Below are 23608 nucleotides of genomic sequence, written 5' to 3' on the forward strand. Positions count from 1 at the left end.
TTTGTTTGCTATAGTGCTAGCTTCATTGGTGAAATCACTATACACTATACAACACAAACACTATTTTAACTCTGATAAAATCTCTATTATCTGCAAACATCTCTTAACATCCTTAAAATGTAAAAAACCGAGTTACTCTGGTTTATTTTTCCACTTTAGACCAAGTATCTTTAAAATGTATCAATAAATAAAAGACAATTATATACAAATAGTAAAACTCAACACCCAAGTAAAAAGCTATAATATAACAATAACAATATAAATGTACTCTATATATATAATACTTAGCTATTTATTTCCTATTCTAATTTTATTTCTCTCTTTTTTAAGCTGTATACCTAACTTATGCTTTATTTCTGTATTCAAGTACCTATGGAACCATTGTTAATAAAAAATAAAAAGTTGTTAATAAAAAAAAATAAAAATAAAAAAAAATGTTTATGTAAAGCTAAACTACAAAAGTAGGTAAACAACAGGCAGATTTGTAAATCATTTTAGCATGTAATATTTATAGTTTGTACAATAATTTATACATATTTATAAAATAATTAATAATATGTATTAGCTTAGATCTGATATTTACAGTTAATGAAGAAATAGCTTTGGTTTAGAAACAAGTGGTATTCTTGGAAGTCAATAAAGAGTCATTTTATGATAATTTTCAAAAATACTATTAATGAGTCCATCAACTCTCTATTTAACTATATAACTATGGAAGTGTGTTTAGATAACATCTCTGATGTCACACTAAAATAGTTTGCTGCCGAGGGCTTCAGTACATACATCAATTACCTTATAGCCTGCTACCGCAAGTTAGAGCTGCTACATCGACTGAGGGTTTGTCATGGGGCAGCAATCTTTTCTTTCATTACTCTTTATTTATACTTTATACTCTTAATTTATACTTCTTTTTATAAATACGCCGTATAAATTAATGTAACAAAAATAGGGTAACAAATAGGGTAAGTCTCTAATTCTAAAATTTTTTTACTGAGTTTAACACTTTTTCAGCTGCTACATAGCTTCTGAAAATCACAATAATCTTCTGATAATCAGGTCAACAAAATTAAACTTTTTTTCTCATCACAAACAAACAAAAAAGCTTTTCGAAATATATATTCGATGCTGAATCCAAATCTGGTTACAGTTTTATTCTAGCACATATAGTTTTTAAATTATTTACATTTTTGTGTATTATGAAAATGTACATAATTATATAAAAATGGAGTGTTTGATAAATCATATTTTATGCAAATCATTTATTTGGGCAGTGACCAGCTTTTTAAATGTAGTGGTTTCTTCATTTTTTCATTTAAGTTTAACAGCTTCTTAAATAATTGATCTGAATAAACCAGACTGTGAAGGTGTCTGAATATCAATCCCATCTTCATAACTTTTTGGTTACAGCTTTGGTTTTGATGTAGTTCTTGCTGGTACTTGTGGACTGTTCTTCTGAACCTTCAGACTCTTTTAGAGTTTTTTCTTTTCAACAGGTGGTTTTAGCTCTGATTCTGCTTGTTTTAAAAATGAAAGTGTTATTTGTCTCTTTTCAGTTGCCACCATTTGATGATGTTGATGTTTAACGATTCTATTCCAATTTAGTAATAGAAAAAAATAGATGTGTCAATGCCCAAATGATAATTTCAAAATTATTTAAAAAAAATTCAATTGTAATGTATTAATTAATTGTAATGTATTAATTAATTGTAATGTATTAATTAATTGTAATGTATTAATTAATTGTAATGTATTAATCAATTGTAATGTATTAATTAATTGTAATGTATTAATTAATTGTAATGTATTAATTAATTGTAATGTATTAATTAATTGTAATGTATTAATTAATTGTAATGTATTAATTAATTGTAATGTATTAATTGACTTGTAATGTATTAATTAATTGTAATGTATTAATTAATTGTAATGCATTAATTGACTTGTAATGTATTAATTAATTGTAATGCATTAATTGACTTGTAATGTATTAATTAATTGTAATGTATTAATTGACTTGTAATGTATTAATTGACTTGTAATGTATTAATTAATTGTAATGTATTAATTAATTGTAATGTATTAATTAATTGTAATGTATTAATTGACTTGTAATGTATTAATTAATTGTAATGTATTAATTAATTGTAATGTATTAATTAATTGTAATGTATTAGTTAATTGTAATGTATTAATTAATTGTAATGTTTTAATTAATTGTAATGTATTAATTGACTTGTAATGTATTAATTAATTGTAATGTATTAATTAATTGTAATGTATTAATTAATTGTAATAGTGTATTAATTAATTGTAATAGTGTATTAATTGACTTGTAATGATTTTGCAAATAGTAGCTACAACTAAAATAAACAAAACATTTAATAAAAATAAAAAAATAAAAAGAGAGATGTGTTCTTAGTTACATACAACCGTATGAGATATATTGTTAAAACACTGTTAATTAAAACGAGATTTTTACCAAATATGTATATATACTTTTTAAGATTTAATTACAGGAAAAAAAGTGTTAACGCGCAATTAGTAATTACAAATTTCTCTATAAACCATTCATTTATTAATTGCCATTTGCTGCAAAAACTTATGAGAGAAAAAAATTAAAAGATTTAATGAAAAAAAAAAAAAAAAAGTATAATTAAAAGGTTCTTAGTTAAATTCAGCAATTATTATTATTATATGTATTATTAAAATAATATATTAAATATTTTTATTAAATAATAATAAAATAAGAAGTTCTATCATTTATGAAAAAAGGATTTTCACCACCACTAAAATGAAACTAATCTAAATAAGTGAAGCAAAAAAATTTCTTAGATATATTTAAAAACAACAAACATAATATTTTGTTTTTTCCAAACTAAATTCTAATTATTTCTTAAACATTCTTAAACTCTAATTTTTTTCAAACAGTCAACCATGACTGACAAGATTTTATTTGGGAAGGTCAAAACAGCAATTTTAGTCATTTGGGGTCGAAACAACACTTTTTCATAACTTTATTGAAAATACTTAAATTAAAAACTTTTTTAGTCGAGATTTTAAGCCTTAAAAACCAACAACATATAAAAATATGATAAAGTATAAAAGTAAATAATAAAGTAAATAAAAATAAGTATTGATAGAAAAAAATAAACCTGTTTTGAATTAGCAAACAAACTTTATTTTTAACTATATATTAATTTACATGTCCGTTTTCAGAATTTTTCAGCTAAATGATTTCTTCAACCTCCTCCTAGAAAAAGACTTCTAAATGACAATGGTGTTTTGAGATTAGAAGATGTGCAAAAAGTTATTTGTTTTGTCTAATGACATATTAAACTTGTTTTTGCTTGCAGCCACCTTGTTTGCTGTACTGCCTTGGTTTGTGCTTCAGAGATAAAGGAACGAGAGTGTGTTTAAAGAAAGAAAAAAAAGCCACAAGAAAAAAAAGTCATAAGAACCTACTTGAAGGAGCCATTACAGTCCTTGTGGACTGTAGTGGCTCCTACAAGTAGGTTCTTGTGGCCTTGACTTCTACAAGTAGGTTTTGACAACCTTAAGGAGGTAAATACAATACAAAAATATAATAAAAAAAATATAATAAAAAAAATAAAATGTTACCATTTTGCGGTTCAATTTTTTGCATGTCTTGGAACTCCTCATCTTCACTTTCATCTTCACTCTCGTCTTCAAAGTCAATGTTTTCACTTTCTGTACTCTAAACAAATGTAAGACAATTTATTATTAATTGTGCAAGGGAGGTGAAATGTAAAAAAATTTCTTCTTTGTTTAATGCTTAGTTAATGAATTAAAAACTGGTACAAAAAAAAACATTTTAAAATTTAAACATTTAAAACATTTAAAAACACTTACTTTTTTAAACTTCTTGTTTTTTGGTTCAAAATCATTGTCATCTTCGCTGTTGCTTTCTGCACATGAATCCTCTTCAGAGCTTTCACTTGAGTCTTCCTCTTCACCTTCCTCATCAGAAAAAACTGCTTTACGACGTACTCTACCAGAGTCATCCAATGATACCTGCTCTTCTGGCATAGTCCAATTAGAATCGCTATAAAAAATAAAATACTTTTAAATTAAATTTAGTCTTTTAAACTACAATCTTATTATAATTGAAATACTTTAATTTTATAATAAAAATATCATTTTTCTTACAGCATATTATTATTTTAATAATCTATAACAAAAATGAGAAAAATTTATAACCTCATATAACACAAAATGGTGCATACTTCTTACATAAAAACACAATGTGGTGCATAATTCTTATATAACAACACAAAGTGGTTTACATTTCTTATATAACGACAAAAAAGTGGCCTACATTTCTTACGTAAAACACTAAGTGGTGTACATATATATATATATATCAAGCCTTACCGGGAAGTGAGTTCGGTCACACACCTTGTTTGTCCACATTTAAAGTAATTTTTTTAGACTAACTGACCACGGCAGTTTGCATCTTTCATCTTCTAACTTATAAAGTGTTTTAATAAATTGCAGCAAAAAGCTAAACTTATTTACTGAGAAAAAAAAACAATTCTTAAATAAGGAAACAAAATTGTAACGAAATATCAAGTTTAATTAAATAAACTAGAAAATTTGTTAATTAAAAAAAATTAAATTAAAAAAAAATTTTTTATACTATTTTATTCTTTTTTATTTTTAGAATTGTTGAAAAAAGTATCTTTTATAACAACTTAACAACAATTGAAAGTTTTGATATGCAATTTATTCATGACTTTTATCAGTCAAGAAACTAATTTGCTATGTACACTAGAACTATAAGAAATTTTTTTTTTTCTTTTTCTTACGTTTATTCATTTTTACGTCTTTTCACTTTTAAGAAAAGTTTTTGCTATATTTGACGTTTTTACTCTAAAATAAATTATTATTAATTTGTGAAAAATATTATTTGATTAATAAATTTTGTTAATGATGGAATAAGTTAAATAAAAGAATAACATAGTTTCTTTAATAAATGTATTTATCACATTTGATACATTTATAAAACTGTTTCTTTTAATATTGCCCAATTTCCAATGTTAATACGAATTACTAGAGATAATGAACATAACGATTGCTCTCTTTAAAACTTGTATTTAAAAACTTAAAATAAAGTTTTAAATAGGCTCCTGAAAATTTCATTAAGAAAGTTCAGTAAATTAACAATGCACTAGCCCACAAAATTTTGCAGCATCATTTCTTTTTTTTACATGAAAAACTCAATAAATAAAAAAATCACAAATAAATAGCAATTAGCTTTCTCGCTTTCCTGTCCATTGATAAAAACAGTAAAGTTTAGCAATTAAATTTGAAAAAAAATTTAAAAACTGTCTATGTTTCTAGCGCAATTTATAAAGTATTTCCTTTATATGCTGACTGAAAAAAGTTACGAAAAAATTGTATATCAAAAAATATTTTTATTTTCGTTATATTCTGATCTACTTTTTTTCTCGACTTGTATCAATTTTGGTAGTGGAAAATAACAAAATGCTCTAAAAATAAGAAAACAAAAACAGTAAATATTTAGGTAAATTATTTTTTTGACAACAAATATTTTTTTTTTTAAATAAACCTTTTTTAGCTTATTTTATTTAGGTTTTTTATTTTGTTTATAGGCTTTGGTTCTTTTCTTCGAGTATTACTGATTGATTCTCTAGTTTCTTATAGTTTTATTTTGCCGCAAATTCTTAAAACGCTTACCATATAAAAAACATGGTCAAGTTGTCTAAAAAAATTACTTTAGGCGTGGACGTACAAGACGTGCGACTGCACGGCTAGTACATCCACGTAAATTTTTTCCTGTGTATATATGTGTTTCCTGTGTATATATTTCTCTGCATATCTGTGTTTGAAATTTAAAAAAAAAAGTTTTTTTAATGATTCTTTATGTAATATTTATATTCACATTAATTTGTTATCTAAACACACATCCATAGTTTTATTTATATATATATATATATATATATATATATATATATATATATATATATATATATATATATATATATATATATATATATATATATATATATATATTATCAATAAAATATCATGTTTTAATTGTTTTAAAGACAGGAAACTGCTGCGAAACTTTTTTTTTAAGTTTTTTTTTCATTATTTGATAGATTGCTTGCCCCAACTAAACCTTCAGTCAATGTAGCGGCACTTCCTTGTAGCAGCAGACTATTATATAAGATAGTCGACTATTATATAAGACTATTATATAATAGTCTTATATAATATATAAGATAGTTGATGTAGACCATGTCTACATCGTCAGACAATGATTTAAATACAGCTTACCTATTTTATATTCTACTTTTTAATCTAACATTTTTAATCTGAATCCATAAATGCTTTATTGGATTCAAATTAGGGCTCTATAAAAGCTATTTAAAATACTAAAGCTATTAAAAAAAGCTTTAGTATTTTAGCAGTGTGTCTTGAATCATTGTCTTGTTGAAACAAAACTATTTCCCAATCTTTTTAGCTTTTTAACAGATTTTAAATTTTGGTTCAATATAGTTATACAAATTAAAAAATGGCTCTAGACACCTCTTGGTCTTAAAAATTACGTACATTTAATGTAAACATCATTAAATTTAATTGAGGATACTAACGAAATCTTTTACTTTCATAAAAAACCACAAAAACGCAACTTAATAGACTAGAATTTTTTTTATTTTTTTAATAAAAATAAAAACATTTAGAATGTTTTCATTTTTATTTTTTTAATTTTAAATAACAAAAATCAACATTGACTGACAAAAAGTTATTTTTTTTTCAAAGTTTTTTAACTATTTCTGGTTTTCTAAATTAATGTTAAAAAAACAAACATGAAATTTACATTTTATGGCAGAAATTTAGGATGACCAAGCAAGAATATATATATATATATATATATATATATATATATATATATATATATATATATATATATATATATATATATATATATATATATATATATATTTATATATATATATATATAGGAACTATTCTAGGAAAAAAATTTGGGCGGCAGTACCCCCCTGGCCCAGAGAAATTTAGCTGAAAACTGGCAACTTTTAGCGAGAAAAACAATATTTGCTGTAAATAAAAAAGGTCCTCAAATTTTAATTTGGGAGGCGCCCAAATACGGTCGACGCTGTTGTAAACGGCCTAGAATAGACCCTGATATATATATATATATTTTACCAAATGTAAAATGTGACGAAAAAAAAGTTCTTTATAATTAGTGCATGATACAATATTTTATTCAAAAATGTTAGTATTATTGAAAAATGATTTTATACAATTAAATTCTCACTGTATATATCAGGGTTTTATTTTTTTAAAACTAAACTTTAAAAAGGTAATTTAACATTTACAAATCAATTTTCTAAAATGTAGTAAATAAAGCTTTTATAAATCAACCATCCAATTATCTATTTGGTTTATAATGGAGTGTTACTTAACAAAATGTGCAAATTCAAAAAAATATAAATTATTATATACACATTTTTATAACATAAATATATATATATATATATATATATACATATATATATATATATATATATATATATATATATATATATATATATATATATACATATATATATATATATACTTTTATAATATAAAAACATATTTACATTTTATTATAAAATATATAGATCAGAAAATAAAGTTAACTATTTATTTGCTTGCCAACATAAAATGTCCAAATTTAAAATTTTCAAAAAATGTCACTTAAAATGTTAAATATGTATTTGGGAGAGTTTTAGGCAAAAAAACAGAAATTAAAGACTTTTTTGTTCTTTTAAATATGGCGCAGGAGAAGGGGGTACCTCTGCCCAAAATTATTTTTCTAGAACAGCTCCTGATATTACTTAATCAAAAACATAATTAATAGCATAAAAAGCTGACAAGAAAATTAAAATCTCAAAGCCAAAAGACGATAATGTGTTTGCTAAAAAAATTGTTCAGTAAAAAGTTATAATTATTTAAAAGTTATATTTGTTAATATTTATTAAACCTTATGATAATATTTATAATAACATATAATATTTATAATTAAAACATATAATATATTTATATATATATATATAATATATATAATTATAACATATAATATAACATAATATTTATCAAACCTTATAACTTCTTCTCCTCTAACAGGTTTAGAATTCTAAAAAAAAAATTTCTCTTAACAGCACGCTAAAAAAATAAAATTATTGTTAGGATAATGCTACTGAATATACTTTTTTATAACCCTAATTTATGTGTCAAACTACATTGAGGATATATTTTATACATATAAACAAGTTTTAGTAAGAAGTACTTTAAATATATTAAGTTCACTGAATTCCATTTTTGAATCAATAGGAGTTTTAGCAGAATACAATGATGACATCAATGCATTTTCCTGTTGACCTTCCATCTATAAAATTATAAGTTTTCTATATATGATAAAATAATAAATATGATATAATAATAAACATAATAATATAAATAAAAATATTAAATTTTAACTAAACAAAATAAATAAAATGATATAAATTGTGTAAATGTATAAAAATTACAATTTACTCAAAAAATATTCAATTCTAAAGTGTCAATTATTTAGAAATTAACTGTTTAAAAACTTCTAAATAATTGATACATGAATGAATTTTAAAAATATATAAAAATTACAATATATTTAAAAAACTACTTCATATTCATCTGTTTCATTTAGAGCTGCTCTTTGACCAGCTTTGCTTCCACCAAGATCAATATAAACAGCATCCTTTAGTTGGATAATACAACATTAATTTTTAAAATTAAAGTAAAATATACAATATCAGAAGTAAAAGAAGTAAAATAAAATATTTAAAAAATAAAAACCAGAAGTTAAAGCAAATAAAACTTGATATTTAATTTCCCAACTGCAAAAATTGTTTTAAACATTTTAAAATCATTCAACTTAAGATATCATCAAAATTGATTAAATCGATTAAGCAAAACAATTTTTCAATTGGCTAATTACTATGTTCTTTGTTTATTTTATAATTAGTTTATGGTTTATAATTGATTGATGGACTTATTGATGATTGATTCATAAGAATAATTTGTGATTAGAATATGACTTGAAACATAATTATAATACAATTATATACTTTTCAAAATTATATTATGCAAATTAAAAGTCCTAAAAAAGACTTTTTTTAAACTATACAGATCCTTTCACAGAAAAAAATGGACATATATAACTATGACAACAAAGTTAAATAACAGTCATATAACTGTTAAAGAGTTAAAAAACAACACAATACTAATTTTATTTTTATATGAAAACTTTGCTTCTCACCTGTGCTACTCGGATTTTTTTTGAATTGTTCTTTAATGTTAAGCAATTTTAGAATAAAACATACAAACCTTATCATAAACAATCCCTCCAACACCTGACATTGGAGCATATACCAGACGTTCTTTTTCTGTTAATGATCGCTTCTTTAATTTCTCAGGTAAAGGACATGGGTCTGCAAGAACATGTAGCTCGTCAACTACACAATCCCCACAACCTAAAAAATGTATATGCATATTATAGTAATACTGGATAGTATATCTTATACATATAAGTATACATCTTATACATATAGTTTATATAACTACATAACTACATCATGGAAAATGTATATATATATATATATATATATATATATATATATATATATATATATATATATATATATATATATATATATATATATATATTTTTTAAATGACAACATCTTGTATGAGAGTTGAATAAGTTTAATATATTTAATGATAACAACAATTACAAATTTGTAATTAAAACTGAAGATGCTAGTATCAATAATCTAGCGAAAATTTCTTAGATAAATAAAAAAATTAGTATTGAGAGAATTCGTATTTATTGATGCTCATATATTATATATATATATATATATATATATATATATATATATATATATATATATATATATATATATATATATATATATATATATATATATATATATATATATATATATATATATATATATATATATATATATATATATATATATATATACATATATATATATATATATATATATATATATATATATATATATATATATATATATATATATATATATATATATATATATATATATATATATATACATATACATACACACACAGTGCTCAAAGTGGGGCGGGTTGCTGTCCAGTCACCTTTTTATATAAGTATAAACCATCCCGCCACCTTTTTGTAAATCTATACCAAATGCTATCCCATTACTTTTTTTTCTCCACTTCGAACACTGTATATATGTATATGTGTATACACACACACCCACACACATATATGTATATATACTTTTAAAAAAAATAAGTTAGTAAATACATTTTGATATTGAACTAAATACAATTATATATTTTTTTAAATAAATTAGAGTCAGTTGATTTATATAAAATTTTACCAAGTTGTTACAAAGTATTGTTCAATATATATATATTTTTTTAACATCTTCATTTCCAACAAGACTGCAAGCAACCAATATTAGATGTGGAAGTTATTGGAAGAGAAAAAATGAAGTTTAAGAAGCAAGTAAATTAACAGACAACTTTAAAGATTTCAATTTATATGAATCACAAAAACAAGGTAAATCGGAGCGAATTAAAGGTCGGCCGCAAAAGCAGGTCCAACTATGTTTACAATGCGTTTTCGCACCTTGTCTTGAAGAGAAAGGGCATCGAGAGTGTTGTGAGATTTGTCAATTGGAACAAAAATACATTCAAAAAATGCCACCAGTAACCCCTTGGTTAAAACCAATAATTTATTTTTTAATTGATTTATCTCAAATAAGATCATAATTTATAATTAGATTTAAAATCTAATCAAAATATATTATGGCACTCAAAAGCGATGTAAAGTTTGGGGTCCCTCATCAAATGAACATTTTACAGTTCTTGCCAGCTTATTGGAAGAAGTGGTTTCTTCCAGTAGAAACCTAAAGTAAAAATAACTTCTAAAAACCTTTAAAAAAATTGTCAAGCAGACCTTAAAAAATTTAAAGCTCTAAACTGTAAAAGTCATGAAATTAATACCAGTGATAAATTTGAAAACTTAAAATCAGTAATAAACTTTTAAAGTATAAAAATATATTTATATAAATACAATTTAAAATAATATTAAATCATGTTTTCTACTTATTCTGGAATGTTTTGAAAAATACTTTAAAACATCAAAAACACTTTTCCAATTTTACTTCATAAAGTTTAAATACTATATAAAACACATTAAAATTATTTATTATTGCAAAATTGTTATCAAATGCAATAAAGCAATTGAATTATAAGCAATATTAACCTATTATATGAACTTTAGCTTTTGACTTCATATGAGCTCCTCTCATATAACCATACAGACAAACAGTTCTGTCACACTTGCTATTTTCACGTATTAACTCAGAATTAGTTAAATCTTCATATCTAAAAAAAACAAATGACAACGAATGATCAATTTATTGTTTTTAAATAAAACCTAAAACTTTATTAAAAAAAAAAACAACCTATCAACAAGTACATATGGATGAGACGACCTCCACAAAAGAGGTCTAAATTTCATCACTGATATGAAGCGAGCCAAGTTATGTATTTCTGTTTTAGGATATAATCCATGCGTAATGTTGGTTAGGTAAAACAACTTGGCACCCTGTAAAATAAGTTGTATTTATTTCATTCAAATATTTTTAAAAATAAAATAAGATTTTAATTTTAAGCTTATGAATTAATAAAAAAAATTTTTTCTTCAGATGATTAAAAAACATGGCCTTTTATTATTACGTGGACAGTTATCTTGCATTTCAGAGTGAAAATTAAAAAGATAATTTTCAGACTAATGATGCTTTCAATAGCCTTTTTTTAAATTTAATTAACTTCAAAGATCATAAACCTTTATTTCTAAATACATTAGAAGCTCTTACTTATTTACCCTAAGTATAAGAATAAACTTCCTTGTGACTTTGTTTTAAACTGAAAACTTACTTTTTAACATTAGAAAATTATTTAATATTATATTTAATTATATATCATTATAATTACCATCATTTTTATAAGCTAATTTGTGTTACATAAAAAAGAATTGCACAATAGAGCAACACAAAGCGGCAAGTTTACAGCTCAGCAATCCAATTAAATCAGTACTTTTTGACTATGTACATAGAGTTAAAATCTCATAACAGATTTCTTGCTCTTTAAATTAAGAGTGAGGCCTTGCAACATATGGTGACTTAAGCATGCATTTAACCAATTAAAATCCGTTCTATAGATCCTGTGTCTGGCTATGATGTGCTAGCCCATGGACGAAAACTTTATTTAAAAGACAACTACATGGATACAAATACTTTTTTTTGTTTACAACAACTATGTTTTCAGTTGAACACCTGTTAGCACCACAATTAGTTGTTTTGCTATTTTAGTTTGATTCAATCACTTTTTATTATTTATAGTTACCTTTGAACTATAACTCTCATTGATTTTTGTATTTACTTGATTTTTGTATATAATGGGTTTGAATAAATGAAGTTAGGCCTTTAAATGTTTATTGAAAATGGTAAAATACTATCTGTAATTAAATTTTCCTCATTTTTTTTTAATTTTTTTATTCCCATTCATTCTCAACAAGGCTGCAAACAACCACTATTTGAGAGTTACTAGAATAAAAAAAAGAGTTATAGAGCAAGGAAACGGTTGACAGAAGACTTAAAAAGTTGAAGGTTGTATGAATCAGTGAAAGAAGGTGAATTAGAAAAGGCATATAATATATTTACTATACATATTATCTTTATTACTGTACCTAAGATGTAGTAAAAACAATTGTTATGTGGTTTTTACATTTTATTGTTTATTATTATCTTTATTACTGTACCTAAGATGTAGTAAAAACAATTGTTATGTGGTTTTTACATTTTATTGTTTATTTCTATAATATTCATTGTGTATATTTGTCTCTATATCCACACTTTATTCAAAATAATTGGTGTTGCACAAAGTAAGGAGAGGTTTGAATATTTTTTGTGGTGAGGTCTATTTTATTGCATCATGACTTATATGGTGTTGGCTACAGCCAATGATAAAGATTACAATGATGCATTCCTGATGGATGATGCTAGTCTTTTTATCAGGCTCTTCAAAGCATAATTGGTGTTTTCACATACATTAGTCCACTATTTAATTCTAACTAGATCCTACTGCACCAATATATTTTTATTATCTTTCTGCTTAGTAACCTTTTAGTGTGTTTATATATATGCATATACATACATGTGCATGTATGTTTATAAACAATTTGTACTATGCACTTTTTTTTGTATTTCTCAAAATAATTTCAAAATTTCAAAATTCAAATTAAATGCGTATGTAAATATTTATCAGCCCTCAGAATTGGAAAATTTAAGGTTGGCAATAAATTTTATATCCAATTTTATACTCAGATTTCGTCTTTGTATGCTATATATATTTGCGCATATAAGCATTATTAAAATCTCTCTGCGCATATAAGCATTATTAAAATAATGCTTATAACTCATTTCGGGCCAAATATGCTTATAAGCACATTATAAGCATATTATAAGTACAGAGAGAATATAAAGATATATTATATATGCTTATAAGAGAGAATATAAAGATATAAATTGTTTCTAACACAGAGATAACAGATGATTTAAGAAACTCATTAATTTAAAATATTACTTTACTACACAACAACACAATACCTGATAAACCTCTGTCCAAAATCTTGTCTTCATTCTTTTTTTTAACTTTTTCAAAGATTTATTTTTCTTTAGCAAATCAATATGAGTCAGCACTCCCATAATTTTTGGAAAACCATGTACTTGAGCAATATTTAGAAACTCGAAGATTTCCATCTCAAATCCAAAACTGGCATCAATCATAAGAAGCACCTGAATAATAAATGAAAGAATAATGAACTTGAAAAAAAAAAAAAGTATTAAAACTATTATTATATAATTTAGACTATTTACACACACACAAACACACACACGCACGTATATATTGATGCCATTAGTGCTTTTTGAAAAAAAAGTAACTATTTGTTTGTGCCAAAATTAAGCAAAATGCGAGCAAGCACTATTAGAGTTAAAAGTTACTGAAAGAGAAAAGATGAAGATTGTAGAGCAAGATAACGATTGACGGACGATTTAAAGGATTGCAAATTATATGAATCAGGAAAGCAAGAAGAAGGAAGCGAATTCCAAAGAACTGATGTTCGAGTAAAAAAAACTAGGCAAATAAGAGTTTTTATAGCACTTAGGAACAGTCACAGAAAAAGGAGACTTAATTGAATGACGAGTAACGCGAGAATGAATTTTAGTTGATGGCACAAGAGACGCAAGCTCTTTAGAGCAGTGCCCATTATAGTATTTGTAGAAAAGAGAAAGAGAAGCAACATTACAACGATGCAATAATGGTTGGAGGTTGGCCGCAAGAGCAGGTCCAACTATGTTTACATACATTATTGTACCTTGTCTAAAAGAGAAAGGGCATCATTAGAAGATCCACCCCAGATATGGCAACAATATTCCATACAAGGCCAGAATTGAGATTTAAAGAAATAGAGAATAGAATCCGGAGTAAGAAAGTGTTCAGCTCGATAAAGAAATGCAACCTTAGCAGATACTAATTTTGCAATGGATTTGATAAATGGTTTCCAAGAAAGATCGGAAGTAAGAGTTAATCCTAGAAGATAGAAGGGTAGATGATTCAGGGCTCAATTTAATGGTCGGACATTGGACATTGCCCGGCTAAAACCTCAGATTGTTTGATCAATTTATAAAGTAATCAGACATTTTGACCGACGGGAATTAAATTCTACAAAATAAAGCTTGGACAGGAATGGCGTGTGATGAATGCTATTGCTGACAATGCAAATAATTGTTTTTTTGTTAGAACTTGACCGTTAGCTTAACGTTTCTTTTTTCATTAAATTTCTGAAAGGTTTAAATCATCAAAACATTTAAACAGTCGTTTAAATGTTTTGATGATTTAAACCTTTCAGAAACTTAATGAAAAAAGAAACGTTAAGCTAAACTTAATCTAGGAAAAAAAATGAAAAAACTAAAAGAATAAGCAAAACAATTCCTTATGAAAAATAAAATAAATTAGCTTTAAAATAAAACTAAAAAAACTCGAACTACAAATTACTTTTTGTTATCTTTTTTAGTTGCTTTAGAAAAAAATTACTTTAAAACTTATCTTTAAAAATGTTAAAGTTACGCAAAACGTTTTTACAAATTACTTCTACTGATTGTTTAACAAATCAACAAATTTTATTTTATCTAAAAAAGTGAAATTAAATTATTGAAAAGAAAAAATATATTTTTTGTTGTATAAACATTTCTTTCAAAAAGTTGCAAAAAAAATTGTTAAAAAAAATAACGTAGACTTTTAAAAATTGCAAATTTTAATCATTTCATGCTTTAACTAGTAAGTCAAATTTATAAAAAAATAACTTTTAAACAATTTTTTATAAAAATAGAAACAAAAAAAAAAAATAATAATAAAGCAATTAAATCATGGGAAGACTTAATTGAACTTATTCATAATCTAAAGTAACTTTAAAAAATAATTTTTTAAAAGATTTTTAGAAAGACATGGAAAAATAGTTACAAACGTTTAAATTTATTATAAAAAATATGTACCTACTAAAAAAAACTTTAAATATAACATTCAATTTACACATAATACATTTATTTTAAATGATCATTATAATTACTTTTTGATTTTATTAAAGCCTTCGCGTAAAATAAAAACTTGAAAAAAGACTAATGATTAAAAGTTATTCTTAATGTAATAATGTTTTTTATTGCCTTTAAATTGTTAAAACATCAAAACAGCCATTGCCATATTGTAAAAAAAAAATAATAATAAGCATTGTCAGTTGCAGCGTAAAACTTTAAGTCTAAAAAAACATACCAAATTAAATTGAAACTATTTCATTAAAAAACAAAAATCTGTGATGAAATGTTATAAATAATAAGGAAAGAGACTACAATTTCACTAGACTAACATTAGATTAACTGAATAACATGACAAAGATTTCGATTGCATAACTTGGTTCCATAAAACCATAAAAATCATATTTTGAAAATTTGATCAGACACTGTCCGATCCAAACAAGTTTAGATCAAACATTTTGTCCGGGACCTTTTGAAAAAGTAAATTGAGCCTTGATGACTCATCGAGTACATTACCATTCATAAATGTAGGAAAATGTAAATTATTGCGATAGTGATTGGCTGAAAAAAAGTTGAGTTTTATCTGAATTAAAGTTTACCAGCCACTATGAGCCCCATTCTGTAGCAGGAGTGAGATCCATTTCAAGCTCAAATGCCCCCTCCAAGCAATCAGAGAGTGTTGGCTTCTTATCATGACAAGAATAAATGGTAGTATCATTAGCGAACAATGCCACATTAGATGTGAGAATATCTAGAAGATCATTAATGTAAATTAAAAACAGTATAGGGCCAAGGATTGAACCTTAAGGAACTCCTGAAGTTACAGAATATGAAGAGTGCTATCCATTGAGGACAACTTTTAAACTACAATTGGAAAGGAAGGATTCAATAATCTTAAAGATGTTACCAGATACACTGTAAGAAGAAAGCTTATGGAGAAGACAAGCATGCCAAACTTTATCAAAAGCTATAGAAATGTCAAGAGCAATGGCCTTAACATCTCCACCTTTATCTAATGTATGATAAAACCTATCGGTTATTACTGTTAGCAAATCAGCTGAAGAACGAAAAGATTGAAATTCATATTGATGATCAGAAAGTAAGTTATTAGATTTAAGATGAGAGATTAAGTGTTTGTTAATTAAAGATTCAAAAACCTTGCTTACGGTAGGACTAATGGAACAGTAGTTTGACGAATCAGATCACTCTCTAGAATTTATGAAAATAGGGATAACAGATGTCGCTTTCCAGCAGGTTGGAAAACAAGACTCTGATAAGGACTTGTTAAATAGTTTTGAAAGTATAGACGACAGCTCCGGAGAACACTTCTGCAAGACTATAACAGGTATGTTGTCTGGACCACAAGCTGTTGAGTCTAAACAGGAAATCACTTTAGATACAGAAGCTGGAATGATGCAGGGTCAAGCTATGGATCAACCTGTTTGACAAATAAATCAGGTAGAACGCAACTAGTGGAATCAAGAGATGATATTGATTAAAAGTTTTTAGCAAACAATTCATCTTTGTCTTTAGGTGAAGTGACTAAGTCTGAACCATACAAGAGAGATGGAATAACAGATTTGCCCTTATTATTGATACTATTAAAGATTCTCCAGAAGTCATGAGAGCCTAGTTTTTGAGATAAAATACAAGATTTCATGACCCGAGAATTGTGGGCTTTGGCGTTAGACAAAACCTTTTTACAATTGTTTCTAGCAGTAATAAACAGACGTATGTTTTCTGGAGAATTGTTTTGCTGATAGATATGGAAGTAATGGTTTCCATTGGAAATTGTAGCAGCACAATTAGAGGTAAACCATGGAAAAAAGTGAGGCATGACCTGAAATTGTCGAGAGCGAATAAAAGATTCCATGCCAGCCTGAATCCATGAAGTTATGTAAGAAGCACATTTGTCAGCTGAAAGACAAAAGATTTCTACCCAATGGCCATCACGAAGAAAATCACGGAAAGAGTCCCAGTCAGCTTTAAGGTAGTTATAAGAGGTACAATAGTAGAGGGATTCAGATGATGAAGAAGAATAAGATAATAGTTTTAGAGAGATCAACCATGATCAAAAGTACCTAAGGGTGAATGAGGAGAAACTGAGCACTGACTAGGATCAGAAACAAGACATAAGTGGAGTAGAGGAGGTAAATGATTCGGGTTGTCTGGAAAGCAATTGCAAAGTTGACTATTTGAGTTAGGGATTGAGAAAAGCAAAAGTTGTGGACTTTAATGCCTGCAGAGTCACTGACACTAGAGCCAAGCCATTCAGTGTGATAAGCCAAGCCATTCAGTGTGTATTAAAGTCAGTAACAACAACGATACTGGCGGATGGATAAAGAGAGAGGGCTTAGTCAATTTGATCAGAAATAACATCAAAAAGAGTGCAGTCTTGAAATGAAGGAGAGCAATATAGAACAAAGAGAAAGGCAGTAAAGTATAGTGGTACTAAACAAAAGCACATAAAAGAATAGTTGGTGGATTCAAACCTAGTTTCCCTACAAATCGGTGAATTCTTACTAATGTAAATGACTAGGCCTAGCATGTGACTATTAGAGTCTTTACGAATTAAAAGAAGATAATCATCAACACTAAGGTCACAAGATGAGACAGCTGAACTCAAATAAGTCTTACAAAGAGTAAGTAGGTCTGGTAAACTTTGCAAGAGATAAGACTCAACAGAAGAAAAGTTACTTTGAAGACCACGAATATTAGTGAATGATAGGTTTAGAGAACTTGGTGATGATGGTTATTTGTGTTTTATAGTTTTTGGTACTTTATTCATTTTTAAATTAGATTGGAGAACTTGACTCAAAGCATAGATAGTACTCAGAACACTGTTTAATATCCCAAGCAATTGCCTCATTACTATTAACAAACCCTAAGCCATAACAAAGGGCTCTAAATGTGGCCTTGACAATGCACACCAAAAGTACAAACAGGGACACCACCCATACGCAACATGACACTGTTAATACTTTAATATTTTTCAGCTGTTGATGGAATCAGCTTTGTTCAGACCTACCACAGAGTTCGGGAAACCTGACTACCAGCGGCCTCAGAACCATAAAACTGAGTTTTAGAGCTGTACCCTCATTAGGAGATAACAAAATGAGTTGCCTAATCATAAAAACAGAGACACAAGTAGAGACCCATGCATTGAGTCAAGAAGATCCAGCATTCAACATCCTAAACTGGAAACAATGTATTAAAAATATATCTGCACCAGCCTAATAGATGAAGAAGGGGTGTGAGGCTGGTCAACAGATAGAATCTGTTTACCCCTTAAGTCTTTGCCAAGGAGGCCTTCTACAAGACAGTAGCCGGATGCATTTAACATCTGCCTAAGATGAGTATTTTTATCAAGACACCATCTCTAGACTTTACTCAACCAAGAGCCCCAAGGCAGGGGGTGTTTTAAGTCGGAGTTGGCTTCTCCTAGCCTTTGCCTAAAAAAGATTATCCTACAAGGCAGCAGGATATGTAGCAGATTTACTGAGATGTACTGGGTTACATGCTACCATTAGCAGGATAACTTGACCTGACAGATTTTTAGATTCAATGTTAAATAAAAACAATTGAATTGTTTATTTTTTTTTATTATTATTTTTTTTTCAAATTTCATTCAAATTTGAATTCAAAATTTGATAACAAACAATAATTCAAAGTTGTTCTTTTTCTACAACCAGTGTGATCACATTTTTTAATAATGCTTATTATTAAACCTAATAACTAATTCTTATAACACCTTGCAAAGTTGTAATTTAGTTATTAATGAAAGTACAGTTATTTATAATCAAATTTACTGTTGATTTAATGATAATCTTGTATATTTAAGTATTTAAAAAACAACCTTACCAACATTAATGTTTTTTTGGTTTAAGACTATACCAAAAAGATATACAGTTGTTTTAAAAAGACTATTGTAGTATCAGAAATAATATTTGGGAATCATGTCATAAAGATTGCACTTATGTAGTATCATGGTAAATATCATACTAAAATATCATATTAAATATCTTATATAACACAATATTCTTTGTAACATGATCAAATATTAATTCTGTTCTATCAGATTCAATGTTGACAAAAAATTTTTTTGCAATTGCAGAAATAAAATTAAGAAAAGAAAGAAAAAATAAACATTTAAAATTATGCTAAAGTAAATAAATGAAATTTTATACTATTAACTCAATAATTTTAGTTACAAAAACTTAATACTTTTTTTTTGTTACAAAAACTTAATACTTTTGTATGATGTTTTCATGTTTCCTCAATTACAGATTTTTTTTTTTATATATATATATATAACTTATATGAACTTTAACTCAGACAAAACTCTATTTTTTTCTGCTAATCGTTATTGCAACAATTTAGATCTTCCTATATTTATGAACGGTAATGTACTCAATGAGTCATCTACTTTTCATCTTCTAAGATTAACTCTTACTTCCGATCTTTCTTTGAAACCATATATCAAATCCATTTCAAAATTAGCATCTGTTAAGGTTGCATATCTTTCTCGTGCTCGCCACATGCTTACTCCAGATTCTATTCTTTATCTATATATCTTAAATCCGTCCTTGTATGAAATACTGTTGCCATATCTGGAGCGGATCTTCGAATGATTCCCTTCCTCTTTTAGACAAGGTGCAAAAAGGCATTGTAAACATAGTTGGACCTTTTAACCATAGTCACATCGTCGTACTGTTCCTTTTCTTTCTCTTTTCTATAAATACTATATTGGGTGCTGCTTTAAAGAGCTAGCACCTCTTGAGTTATCTACTAAATTTCATTCTCGTGTTACTCGTCATTTAATCAAGTCTCATTATTTTACCGTGGCTGTTCCTAAGTTATATTCATATAACTTGCAATCCTTTAAGTCGTCTGTTAATTGTTACCTTGATTTATAAACTTTCAGTAACTTCCAATTCTAATAATTATTGCTTGCAGCCTTGTTGGAAGTGAAGAAAAAATATATATATGAAATAACGCTTATTAAAATTATTTGATGGCCGTGTAAAGGACTTATAAGTTCTTTTACTGTTTGTCAAAAGAATTTCAATAATAAATATTATATTAAATCAAAAGATTAAATTATTTTAGTGTTTAAAATATGTAAACTACTTTTTTTTTTAATTTTAAACACAACAAATACAAAAGCAAAAAAAAGATAAGATCTTTAATAGTTTATTTTTTAAAGTTGATGAACATTTGTTATAAGGTATGGTATTTAACAAATGTTAACAATGTTGAACCTAAAAGTGTACTTAAAATATAATTGATTATTGTTTTACTATGTTATTGTTATACCTCTTTATTTATAAAAAATTTTAAAAAAAATTGTTACTGGAAAGTCAGTTGATTTATGGTATTGGTATTTAAAAATATTTTTTTTATCTAGAAATTATAAATAAAAAAATCTCATTCTTTCCCTTAGTGAAAATGTTTACTAGGAAGTTTCATTACTGAAACTTGCTGCTTCATATCATTCATTAAAAATTAAGAAATAAAATTTTTGCAATAAATACATTTTGCTTTTATCTCAATTAGATTTTTTATTTACAGTATTGGCAATAGTTTTTCTATTTAAAAACAGATTTTATATTAAAAACCTTTACAAAAACCTTTTATAATAAAATTATTATAAAAACTTTTTTAAATTAAAAAAAACAACAACAAGTTTTTAAAGTCTTTTTCTTTCTGTTTTCTATTTAGATGTTCTTTGCTTTTAATCTTTTTGTTAACTTTATATTATTATGGAAACACATAATAAAGTTTATAAATGCATAATCATCATTGCTATTGGAAAAAACTATTCCTAATAATTTATATTTGGTTTTAATTTTATATTAGGCTATGCTAAGTTCATCTAAAATCCTTGCTGTCATAACTGATTATAAAATATACCTTCATAACAGAAGTTATGATGCCTTTGATGTTAATTGTTTACTTTTAGTAAACAACTAACATTGATTTATATATAAGCTTGCTGAGTACACTTTACTTTTTCTCATAATAAATATATTTTATGTCTGAATTAAAAGCAAATTAAGGGTACTAAAAATGGGTAATTATAAAAAATAGTAATAATAAAATAAAAATTATTTATTGAATTCAACATAAAGAAATTAACCTTGAAATTTAACATAAATTTTGCAAAATAATTTTTTTGTTTATTGAATAAAATATTTTAATTGACTGTTTTGAAAATACTCAAATTAGAAAAATAAATCTAGGAAACTTACTAAATCAGCAATTTTGGCAATGTCAATCATCGAGTTTATATCATTATTACACTCCATAAAAGTAATTCGTCGCTTCTTTCCTAAATTAAAATATCATATTTAAACAAACAAAAAAAAAAAAAAATCACAAAATAATCTTTACCCATATTGAACTTAAAAGTGGGACTTGTTGGGACATTTTTTGGAGTATTCTAATCAAAGACATAGTAAAAACTATTTATTCATTATTAGTGAACATTGCTTTAGTAAGTATTTAGACAATGAAACAGTTTCAAAAAAAAAAAATTTATTTTTAATAGACAGCTATTTAACAATAAACAACTATTTAACAATGTTGTCTATTCAGCAGCAATTATTGGTTGCCGCTGTAACCAATGATTGGCCATAGAATAGAGAAAATGGACAGTCAAAACACATGAGCTAAACTTATCCAGATGAGCATAAACTTATTGAATCTGACAATTGGAAATGACAAAATGACTTTTCTAAAGAAAAAAGACTTATAACACCATTACTTGCTAAACTTGTATGGCAAAAAAATAATTTGCATAAAATATCGCTACTACTTGGGCTGTCAGCTGCACTACTTTTATTAAATAACAAAAAAAAAAGCAAGAGCACCTCCTTGTCTTAAAATAATATTTAAAAATTTGCATTAATATAGAAGATTGTAATGATTCTGTTTTAAGTATTATTACAATCTAATTTTATTTTAATGCCTTTACAACAAAAAGTCAAATCGGCAGATCATAACAAAAAAACTGCTTTGTTGATTGAATAACCATATAAATTTGATTTGTCAATACAAATCAAATTTATATGATTATTCAATTACTTTAAAGTTTTTAATACACTTGTTAAAGTTAAAGTTGTTAACATAAACATTAGCGTAATAAATAAAAACAAACACAACCACATTAAAACACTTGCACTTATATTACCTGAAACAACAGTAGCTGGGCCTTGTAAATTGCTGATTTTTTCTCTGGTATAACTTTTTATAAGATTGTTTATTAAAGTAGTTTTACCAACTTTAGGAGGGCCTACAATGGCAACAATAATCGGTGGAGGCTCTAATGATGTTCTATCCACTAATGGAACATGAAATTTTTTAGTTTCTAAATCAAGAGTACGATGCACTTGCTTTGCTAATTTTTTTACAGACTGAATTGCAAATGCTTTAGGATTTCTATTTTCGTCAGGGTGATGCCTTTTAACTTTCTTTTTCTCTGCTTTTCGACCGGCTTGTCTAGCCCTATGGGCCTTTTGATCACCTTGTTCATCAGCCATATTTGTTTTCACACGAGGATTTTACAAGGTTGCTCCATAATGTTCACAATTATCACAGCGATTTTTACGTAGACCGAAAATATTAACGTAACTACCCTGCCAATAAAATCAATATTTTCATTGAAACTGACAGATTTTTAGGAAAAAGGTTCTAATCAAATTGTTGAGTCATTCCACGCCAAACGGTCCAATTTCCGAAATAATCCCCGCACTACCATCTCAGATTTTGATAAAATTTTGTCAGTATGTTGTTAAACATGTTTCATGAAGGTTACCAAAATTTTAAATCAAAATGTTTATTATTTCGGATTT

The 23608-nt window shown here is 26.0% G+C and overlaps 1 protein-coding gene across 1 annotated transcript in view; it reads right to left on the minus strand.

Annotated features, from left to right (window-relative positions):
- LOC100206435 (ribosome biogenesis protein BMS1 homolog) overlaps positions 1 to 23366 on the minus strand; it is a 45794-nt gene extending 22428 nt beyond the window's left edge. The window contains exons 1-11 of the mRNA XM_065788074.1: positions 22948 to 23366; positions 22007 to 22086; positions 13773 to 13961; positions 11568 to 11710; positions 11366 to 11487; positions 9421 to 9566; positions 8717 to 8791; positions 8345 to 8443; positions 8157 to 8191; positions 3871 to 4063; positions 3619 to 3715 (exon numbers count right to left, since the gene is read on the minus strand). Coding sequence (XP_065644146.1) covers positions 3619 to 3715; positions 3871 to 4063; positions 8157 to 8191; positions 8345 to 8443; positions 8717 to 8791; positions 9421 to 9566; positions 11366 to 11487; positions 11568 to 11710; positions 13773 to 13961; positions 22007 to 22086; positions 22948 to 23296 — 1528 coding nt within the window. The 5' untranslated portion in view covers positions 23297 to 23366. The remainder of the gene's footprint in view (positions 1 to 3618; positions 3716 to 3870; positions 4064 to 8156; positions 8192 to 8344; positions 8444 to 8716; positions 8792 to 9420; positions 9567 to 11365; positions 11488 to 11567; positions 11711 to 13772; positions 13962 to 22006; positions 22087 to 22947) is intronic.
- Between the last annotated feature and the right edge of the window lie 242 nt (positions 23367 to 23608).

This window comes from Hydra vulgaris, chromosome 01, assembly GCF_038396675.1.
Source record: "Hydra vulgaris chromosome 01, alternate assembly HydraT2T_AEP".
NCBI lineage: Eukaryota > Metazoa > Cnidaria > Hydrozoa > Anthoathecata > Hydridae > Hydra > Hydra vulgaris.